Source organism: Herpailurus yagouaroundi, unplaced genomic scaffold, assembly GCF_014898765.1.
Source record: "Herpailurus yagouaroundi ecotype Mexico unplaced genomic scaffold, PumYag 207, whole genome shotgun sequence".
In the NCBI taxonomy this organism is placed as follows: Eukaryota; Metazoa; Chordata; class Mammalia; order Carnivora; family Felidae; genus Herpailurus; species Herpailurus yagouaroundi.
The window spans coordinates 749,732-760,073 of NW_024412438.1; the positions used below are offsets into that span (position 1 = coordinate 749,732).

The 10,342-nt window shown below is 61.2% G+C and overlaps 1 protein-coding gene across 1 annotated transcript in view; it reads right to left on the reverse strand.

Moving 5' to 3' along the window:
• VANGL2 (VANGL planar cell polarity protein 2) overlaps nucleotides 1-899 on the reverse strand; it is a 20,060-nt gene extending 19,161 nt beyond the window's left edge. Inside the window, exons 1-2 of the mRNA XM_040452335.1 lie at nucleotides 800-899; nucleotides 224-414 (exon numbers count right to left, since the gene is read on the reverse strand). Of these exons, the coding sequence (XP_040308269.1) occupies nucleotides 224-414; nucleotides 800-899 (291 nt within the window). The remainder of the gene's footprint in view (nucleotides 1-223; nucleotides 415-799) is intronic.
• Between the last annotated feature and the right edge of the window lie 9,443 nt (nucleotides 900-10,342).

The window sequence follows — 10,342 nt, forward strand, 5'->3', positions numbered from 1 at the left end:
GGGGGGGGGGGGGGGGGGCTAGGGGCAGAGGGGGAGAGAATGGGGTTTCTCCTCTGGCAGCCCCAGCTTTTGTCTGAGTTCTGGGATCAGGTTTCTTCAGGAAACAATCGGAGGCCTCTGGAAAAAATACAGTCAGAACCTGGCAACAGGCAAGGGAACAAGGCCTTGCGGTGCAGGGGGGCAGTTACGGGGGGGGGAGGCTGGTGTTGACCAAAATGCACACTGAGACCGGACCCTTCCCTTTGCCCCACTCGGAGGAGCAGCCCAGGTGGACGAGGCACCGGACAGAGAACGGGCCTCTGTGGGCAGGTGCTGAGGACCGACGGGCAGCCAGCAGGTGGCTAAGATCACTGCCTCCTTTGCCGGCTTTCTGGACCAGGGCCACCCGGCCCCCCAGTCCCAGCTCCTTCGGGCCTGGGATGGGGAAAGGCGGCAGGGCAGAGGTGAGGGTGGGGCCGGAGGAAGGCACTCTGGGAGCCGCAGTGACTCAGCCAGAAAAGAAAAGGTGGGGAGGGGACAGGACCCAAACATGTGCCTAGAAAGGCCACCCGTTCTTCCTCGGGTCTCTGGAAGACAGGGCTGCAGGCCAGCTGTGCAACAGAAGGCACTTGGTCTGGATCATCCCGCGGCAGGGGAAGTGGATGGGAAGACAAGATGCCAAGAGCTTGCCTCTGGCTGCCACGACAGAGCTGTGACCGGCCCACTCGTTCAACACACGGCCTTCCTCTTCTCAGCCCAGGACGAGGGAAGGCCGGTCCTGTCTGGACGCAAGGGGTCGGGCACCATCTCATCTTCAGACCCTTGTAGGACAAGATGTCTACAGACACTGGCCCATTAATGGTCTGTGATTCGTACTCGAGAGCCTGGATCTCACTGCACCTGCCTTCCACCTCCCCCATCAACCCAGACAGGTGTGGCCACGTGAGCGCCCCCGGCCCAGGGTCCCCGGCTTCCCCACCACAGTCCAAGGGTATGAATGTGCGTTCGGCTCAAGGTGCGGCTGGCCACCTCCTGGGAGGCACCAGGTGTCCCACCACCCCCCACCCCCCCACCCCCTCCAGCCCAGTATCCGAAGAACTAGACAACTAGCTGGAAAGACAGAGCAGGCTGCCACGTCATCATCAGGCTGCTGGGAGGCGGGGCAGACACTCAAAGTCACAACCATCCTTCAGACTGGAGGCCTTTCCTTTCTGCCTCGATAGTCTCCATCCAGGCCCTGATGGTCACCAGTGGGGGCGGGAGGCGTCCATGAGAGCAAATGCAGACACCTCACCTGGTACCCGCAGAGGACCGGAAGGTGCCAGAACCTCTGACTGTGCCCACACGATCCCTGAGCTCCCTTTCCCCCTCCCCCTCCAGGAGGAAAGCACACACTGATCTCGCAGTTTCGAGCCCCAAGCCCTGTGTCGGGCTCTGTGCTGACAGCGCAGGGCCTGCTTGGGATTCTCTCTCTCTCTCTGCCCCTCCCCTACTCATTCTCTCTCCCTGCCTCCCTCCCTCATTCTCTCTCAAAATAAATAAATTGGAAGAAGGAAGGAAGGAAGGAAGGAAGGAAGGAAGGAAGGAAGGAAGGAAGGAAGGAAAGAGAAAGAGAGAAAGAAAGAAGGAAAAGAAAAATGAGAAAAGAAAAAAAGAGAAAAGAACTTACTAATGCTTTAGCTTTGAGGCGTTTGCCTCTCAGAGAGAGACGGGGTTCCTCTAGGAAAGTCCCAGTCCTTGGGGTAGCCAGGACTGTAAGGCCAGGATGGGGACAAGTGGCACAGATCCCCGCCCCAGCCTCTTCTCACCAGTGACAGGGCACGACTAGACAGGCCCGGGCCAAGACAGTGGAGACCAGAGCCCCTTCCCCTCCAAGGGGTGGTTTCTGCCGCACCCCGCCCCCACCAACTGAGGCTCTGACGCTCCCTCGCTCGCTCCCTCCCTTCCCTCATCGTTCCCATCCGGCCTTAGGCCCTGGACAAGCCGTCCATCCCAGAGGCCACGCTGCGCTTCCCCACCACAAAGAGAACTAGGGCACACAGAGCAGGCCTGAACCAGCCCCAGGCCCTAGACCAAAAATGGGATGGAGATCTGCCCCCGCCCTCACTCCTGTGCCCTGAAAAAGGCCCCAGTGTCCTTGGGTGAGGCCAAAGCCAGCTGGATCTCAAGGGGCCGAGGGAGAGGAAAGGGCCGGATTGGGGAGCCCGGGAGCCCCCCGCCCTGCTTACCGGGCACTCTCCCAGGACAGCCCCAGACATGAACTCACCATCCCGAGAGCCCCGGGGCAGGGGCAGGGGCAGGATCCTTCCCCTCACTAGGCTGGGAAGAAGCAGGGGACGGCTGTGCTTGGGTCACCCAGGCGAGGATGTTTCCAGAGCGGCTGCTCACCCCCAGACCCCAGAGCGAGAAGAGCCCCCACGCCGGGCTCCCAGCCAGGATACCTGAGCTTGCGTTCTAGCTAGAAGGGAGCTGGGGGAGCCAGGGCCAGGCCCTTCTCCTCCACCTCCTCAACTGCATCCATCTAAGAGGGGGCGATGCGGGTACCCTCTGATAGCCACAGACACCCTGAGACACACACTCACACACAGACACCCACACTCCTATCCCCCTCTGAGACCTGGACCGGCTCCCGCCTGCCCCACCCAGCTCCACCCGCCCCAGCCAGGCAGGTTCTGTAGAGACCTGCTCGCTTTCTCTCTGGCACCCCCCCCCCGCCCCCCGCCGCTCGCAAAGTGTCTCCACCAACACACAGTACCCCAGTGCACACACGTGCACCCACACCACAGCTCCTCAGTCCCCGGCCACCCCCAGACCCATTCGCAGCCAGTCGAGAAGGGAACACCGGGCAGGGGGGAGGGTATGCGGCAGAAGGGGTGAGTAATCTCTTTGGCATCTGTCCCAGATGGGGGCCGGAGGGGAGACAGGATGCTAGGCTGGTGAGAGGGTCACCGCGGCTTCGAGATGCCTGGATGTCCTGTTTAATTTGCACCAGTGGGCAGGCCCCACAATTACCACCCACTGGGCTCTGAGCTCCTTCCTCCGTCAGCTGGGGCACAGGGCTGGCCCCTACCTGCCCACCAGGTGAGCTGCGGGAGAGCCAAGGAGGAAAGCAGGCACCTCGAGTTGTCCCCAGGGACAGGAGAAGGGGGACCCTGGGGGGCGAGCAGGCTGCGTGGGCCCGCGGGTCAGTTCCTGCCTACCCCGTGCCCTCCCACCCCCGCCCTCCAGGAAAACAAAAATGCCTCCCCCTTCACGGCCTACTGTCCTAGGCAGGCCCCAAGTGACCCTGCCTCCAGGAGACCTTCTGAGCCTGTACACCGGCCCCTGCCAAGGAGGAGGAGGTGGAAAGCAGCCGCTTGGGGAGGGAGCGACCTTGGGCTCACGTATGGTGAGGGAGCTGGGAGGTGGGGACATGGGCAGCAGGGTGGGCCTAAGGGTGCCTGCGGCAGGCTTGGGTCTCCCCAGCCTGGAAACCTTCTCGTGCTTTGGGGGGCGGGGCCGGAACTGGCACGTGACCCAGCTCTCACGCAGGAGAACCGGAGGGAGACCGGACCAGCTGAAAGGCCCCACGTACCTACCGACCTCTACCATCGTGACACTCTCAGCACCTGAGGTTTTTACTCTTCTAAGGGGTCCCAGCAGCCTCCAGCCCCTACATCTCCCACCCCCACTCCTGGAGGAAAGCCAGGGACAAAACAAGTGTCCCTGTTCACACTTGGTTGTTTTTTAAGTTCCTGCGTTCACACCTGGGGCTCAGCACCTGTTCTCCTCCAACCCCCACCTCCCCTAAGAAGCCAGAGGCCCCTCCCCAGCCTCGCACACAAACACCGCACTCTCTCTGGTGAAAGTGGGGGTCCAGGGATGTTGTGGGGGGTTGCTGGAAAACTCTGCAGACAATGAAGGCCAGGCCCCTCCCAATCACAAACAAGACCCCATGGGCTGGTGTGGCCGGACCCCCAACACCCGCTCCCCCCCTCCCCCGGAGGAAGAGGCCAGCCCCCGGAGAGGTTCGGCCCAGGCCCTAGCCCTGCCCCAGGCTGGGGACAATCAGGCCCTCCTCCCAGGAGACCCATTCCCCCAGGGGACTCCACCCAGCCCCACCCTCCGAGGTAGACCTCTCTACTCAGGCTGACCGGGAGACTCCCCGTGCGCCCTTCAGGAGATAGGGGAATTATTCAAGTTCAAGACCAAAGGTGATGCTTTTCAACTGGAAGGAAGCAGGGGGAGGCGGAGGGAGCATTTTGGAAAATGGAAGCGCGATGCAGGCAGGTGGGCCAGGCACAGCCTCTGGGGAGCTATGCTATCCAAGGTGAGCTGCTTCCCTTCTCTAAACCTCAATTTTCGTGCCTGTAAAATGGAGTAATGGTGCCTACTTCTGGTTAAGAGTTTTCAACAAAATAACATATACAGAGTATCATGGAGTCGGGGACGTAAAAGATGCTCAATAAAACGTTACCTCCTCCCTCTTTGTCCTTTAGAGGCTGCACACCCAGTCGTCCTACTTCCTGTTCCCATGACCTCATTGTGAGAAGACCCCACCCAGCCCCTCTGGCTACAGCGCTGGCCCCAGACCCCAGATGATGACCCCGCCCTAATTTCCACCACAACCTGGGGCAGCCAGAACCCCTCTCCCCATTCTCTGCCTCTTTCCTGGGCTGGGGTGGGGTGGGGTGGGGTGGGGTGGGGTGTGGTCTCGGATCCCCCTATCCCTCCCTACCCATCCCTCCTTCCACACCTACTAAGGCAGGGCCTGGGCTCCAATGCCAGGGCGCTTAGCCCAGCCGTGTGTGCAGTGGCAGGGGGGACCCCAAGCCTGCCGCCCCGCCCCAGCCCCCAGCTTCTCCCCACTCACCGCCCCACCCCGATTACCAGGAGATCCTGGGCTCGGCCGATTCCAAGCCTGCTTCTCCCAAACCCGTTCCCAGCTGTCATGTCTGTAATTACCAGCCTCGCCAGGGGCATCAGACCAGCACAGCAACACCTCATTTCCAAAGGGCCCCACCAGACGAGGCCTCTGCCTCCTACTCCGTACCAAGCAGTGTGGAGGCAGGGATGGAAAGATTTTCCCTGACCCACCTCGTTTCTCTCCAGATCACAAGAGGGCTGCCCGGGGAGATCGCCAGGAGGCAGAATAAAGAATGGAAGGCTGCTGCTGGGGGTGGGGTCTGAGTTGGGAGTCTCTCCCGGGCTTCTCCCTCGCCTGGCTACTGAAACCTCCCCACAAACAACGTTACCAACCCGGAGAGGGGGAGAGAAGAATTTGCAGGTCACTTCGGAGAGAGGGGAAGTTGATGCCCCAGTAAAGCTGAAAGGGGTACCCACAGGGATGAGGGCAGCTACGGGAGGGAACTGCCCAGGAGAGAGGAGGAAAGAGCGAGTTAAATGAAGCCCCATCCTCCACCCAGACCGAGAAGAGGCAAGAGTAGCCCAGCCTCCCTCCTCCTTATCACCTCCATCCCCACCAACCTCACAGGACCTCCTTTTACAGGCAGGGAAACTGAGGACAAATCCCCACCCATACTTCAAGATCCAACAGCCCCACGCTGCATACAGCTCAGCAACACCCCCGATCCTTCTGGCCCGCTCAGCCCGAACCTGCAGAGGCTCCTCAGCCCCCTCCCTGTCTGCCTAGCTCAGAGTCTGAATCCTGCGAAGGTCCGTCCACACGTGGAATAGGGTTCAGCCATGAAAAAGAGGGTGAAATTCTGCACCCGCTACGACGTGGAGGAACCTTGAGAAGCTTGTGCCGCGCGCAGAAAGACAGACATGAAAGGTCCTACGTTGTGTAAAATTTCATTTACGTGAAATATCCAGAATGGGTAAACCCACCGAAACAGAATAGAGACTGGTGGCTGCCAGGGGCGGGGGATGGGGTAGGGAAAAGGTTCTCACAGGCCACGGTTGCACAACATCGTGAAGGCACTAAACGCCAAGGCTCGCTTTAAAACGGTAATTTTAGGGGCGCCTGGGTGGCTCAGTGGGTTAACTGTCCACCTCTTGATCTCGGCTCAGGTCATGATCTCACGGTTCGTGGGTTCGAACTCCACGTCGGGCTCTGTGCTGACAGCTTCCGAGCTGGAACCTGCTTCAGATTCTGTGTCTCCCTCTCTCTCTGCCCCTCCCCTGCTCGTGCTCTGTCTCAAAAATAAATAAACGGTAAAAAAAAAAAAAAAAAAAAAAAATTATTTTCAAGGGTAATTCTAGGGGCGCCTGGGTGGCTCGGTCAGCTAAGTGTCCCACTCTTGATCTCGGCTCACGTCATGATGTCAAGGTTTGTGGGATCGAGCCCCAATTCGGGCTCTGCATGGCCGGCATGGAGCCCGCTTGGAATTCTCGCTCTCCCTCTCGCTCTCTGCCCCTCCCCCGCTTGGGTGCTCACACTTTTTCTCTCTCTTGAAGTAAATAAATACACTTAAAAAAAAAAAAAAACACGTTGAAAATGGTAATTTTACGGGATGTGAATTTCACCTCAGTTTCAAAACCCCCGGCCAGCCCAGGGCACCGTCTCCTCCCGGTGCCTTTCCTGACACCCACCCCAGGGCCGAGCACTCCTGCTCCAGGCCCCCGTTGGCCTCCTAAACACACCTCCACACAGCACTCACCGGGCTACAGTGAACCGACGTGTTCCGGCACGTCTCCCCTGCGAAAGGCCGCCTCATCCCCTCTCCCCTGTGCTCAGACAGCGCCTGGCAGCCAGCAGGGTCTGCCAGAGGAGAACCAAAGCCTCGCTCTCCTCCCCAACCCACAAGTGCCTCCCACGAGCCCCTCCGTCAGAACCCGAACCACTCGGCTAACATGTACTGAGTGCTCCCTATGGGCCGGGCACCATGCGAAGGGCTCACGCTGCATTACTTCACCCGGTCCTCATAAACCGAAGAGACAGGGCGTATTATTAACTCCACTTTACGGGCGAGGCTTCAAAAAGTTCTCTCTTCTGTCTGAGGCCTCAGAACTAGGAGGTGGCGTAACTAGGACGTTAAGAGCAGGCCGCAACCCGAGGAAGGAGGCCACTGGGTGAACCTGGGGTTCCTCGAGGAAGGTCCCATCTGGGGTTGGAGGACAGCGTCTTAACACCCAAGAGGCTAAAGAATGCGGTTCAAGAACTTGCCCCACGTCACCCCACTGTGAAATACTAATTCCAACCAGTGCTGTCGGGTGTGGGGAGCCGTTGGGGGCAGACTAGGCAAGGACTGGAGTCCCTACAACCCCGAGGACACGAGGGGAGTCCCGGAGCTCCTCTCTCTTCCCCACCAAAGCTCCTCTTAGCCAAGTACACGCCCCCCCCCCAACCGGAAGGGCCTCTTGGCAACCAGATGAACAGATAAAAGTCTGTCCTGCCCTAGGTCCAGGAAAGGGGGCCCTTCCTTAGACTCTGAAGGAGCAGAGGGGGCGCGTGAGAGAGGCCTGTCCTGGACGAATCGGACAGAAGGGACACAATGGGGCAGGAGGAGCCGATGTGGCCACCGGTTCCAGACTGGAAGTACGGCCCGAGATGGCAACGTCCATTCTCTGACCACAGTGCCTCCTCCTTGGAAGAGCGGGCCAGGAGGCTTGCACGAGAGCCAGAGCCCCCCCACCCCCCCATCCTAGGTTCACGTGCCTCACTCACCCTGGGAGCCCTGCCCGGCAGACAGGTGTCGGGCTTGAAGCACTCACGCATCAGGCCTTTCACACTCTGCCCCCAGCCCTAGTCCCAACGTGTCCTAACTCCCACCACCCTCATCCCAGAGTCCTAGGAAAGCGAGGGAGCCCTGGGGACTAAAGACGGAACATCCCGGTTGCACATGCCCACTAGGGACTCAAGCACTCCGATTCCAATTCCTCGGCGACCCTGAGAAACGTGTGCAGTCGAAACCTCAGCCCCTAAAAGCGGGTGTCTCGCCCTAAGCCCTGGCGGCAAGAGGAACGTGTCTGGGAGGGACATGGGAGGAAAAAGCGTGCGTCCTCAAGAGGAGAAGAAGGCCAGCCCCTTCCCTTCACCCCGAAAGAGAAAGGACAAGGGAGAGGACGGGCAAAGGAGGTAGCTGCTGCTTCTGTGGGGAGGGACACAGCCCCTTCCCCGACAGTGGTGACCTCCCGCCAAACACCAGGACAGCCTGCCAGGGGCGCCCACCCTTTCCCCCACACGCGGACATTCAAGCTCTCACTGGCTCAGCCCCGATTCCTCACCCTCAGCCCCAGCCCCAGCCCCAGCCCACAGCTCCACCCTAACCATGCTCCTCACCAGGGAAAAGGGAATCTCCTGGATACATACACGGCGGGCGGGCGCACACACCTGCAGAAACTCCTGAAAATGCCCCCCCCTCCCCTGCCCACCAGCCTCCCCAGGGCTCCCATGCCACCGGCTTAACCCCAGGGACGGGGACCTGGGCTGTTCCACACCAGTCTCATCCCTCCAGCAGGCTGGGTCCTCTTGCCTCCACCCCAGACCGAAATCGCGACTCCTCAGGAGCTGGAGAATCCTGGAGGCAGGGCAGTCCATGCACTCCGAAGTCAAAGACCCCAAGGCAGCTTTCCCGGGACAACCGTGGCCTGAGGGGGCTGAGCCTGGGCGGGGAAAGCCAAGAATGTGGCCTCTCCACGCACTGGAACCCAGGCTAGGATGGTGGGGGAGGAAGTCCCTCTTATTTTCCTCCCCGACTCCTCCAGGGCCTCAAGATTCCTGTAGGACTACAACCAGAACCTCTCTTCTCTGTTCCCCACAACACACACCCTTTTCTAGAACACCCCCCCCACCCAAGCGGGCACCTCGTAAGGTGGCCCACTCTCTCCCACTTGTAAGTCTCAGATACTTAAGGCGCTACCTTTGAATCCAGGGAGAGCCAACCAAGAAGCTTCAGAATCGTCCATACAGCCATCCCTTTGGGCTTTCTGCCAGGAAAATGTGCCTGCAGAGGCAAGAGGTAGTACCCCCAACACACATTCAGGAGCATACACACCACCTAAGGCGGGTCCACACGCTGGTACTTAACCATCAACACAGGTTACACCCAAGAGAACAGATTCCCTCACCCCCTTTCTGGCACACAGGTGCACACACACCTACCCAGCCAGGTATGCCCCATTCAGCTCTTACACACCCACCCTCCTCAGTACCTACACCCTTCTTTCCCAGAAACCCCTCCGCAGTTCACACACACAGACACACAGCCCTTCCCCGGAGTGTACACATAAATGCATATCCAAACACACGGCAGATACGTGGTCAGCCGCTCCCTGGGTGCACACACAGCCGCTGAAAAACCCCTACACCTCCAAACCCAGGGGCCCACCTGCAGGAACACGTAGCACATCACGGCGCGCGCGCGCGCGCACACGCACACACACACACACACACACACACACACACACACAAAGAATCACGCACACTGATCCTCCATCAATGCTTTAAAACTCACTAATGCAGGGCCCCCCAGCCCCCCAAATGGGTAAGTATGAGTGGGGAGAGGGATGCCGGCGCCTGTCCCTGGGCCCCCATCCACGGTGCCCGGGTATCCTGCCCGCCAGCCCCGTCCTCAGCAGCACACACACCCCCCTCCACTCTCCTCGGCCGGTCCCCAGACTCCACATTACACCCGGAATGCATACCTGCCCTGTCCCTCCCCACACTCCTGAGGTGTGTCTGCACCCCTAAACACCCCCGCCTTCCGATACCTCCGGGCTCCTGTGTCTCGCCCTGCCTGCCCCCCCCCCCCCCACCTCCAGCACACACTCCCGGTCTCCGGCTTCAACCGGCTCCCCCCCGGGATCATTAAGGCCCCCGCCGGAGCCCCGGGCCCAGGAAAGTCCCTGGCTCTCCAGGCCCGGGCTCCGCCCCCTCCCCACGAGCCCCTGGCCCTCCGCAAAGTTGGGGGGGCACTCCGCCTTGCAGTGGGGAAACGGACCGGAAGGGGGGTGCCCCGCGCCCCCCCTTCCCCCACAAGCCATCCCGCCCGCCCGGGGGCCGGGCACCCCCTGGCCCCCCTGCACGATTGTCCTCCTCTCCCGTCTCTCGTCCTCCTTTCTTTTTCTGGCAAACTTTGCCCGCGCCCCCGCGGCCCGGCACTCACCGCCGCCGCGAAGTGCCGGTGGGCTCGGCCCGGCGCCTTTGTATCCGCAGCGCTCCGGGTCGCGGCGAACTCCGCGCTCGCGGACGGGCAGCGCGGGCGAGGGCGGCGCGGAGGGGGCTCCGGTGCCGGCCACCCCCTCTGCGTCCCACACCGCTGCCTGTCCCCCTCGGGGCCCCGGGGGCAGGGGCCGGGGGATGGGGGCGCTCAGGCTCCCATGGCGGGGGCCAGGAGCACGGAACCGGGGGCCGGGGATCGCACCGGAGCCGGCGGCGGAGCGGGGAGGGGACGGGCAGGGGAGCGGGCGGGGGGCGGGG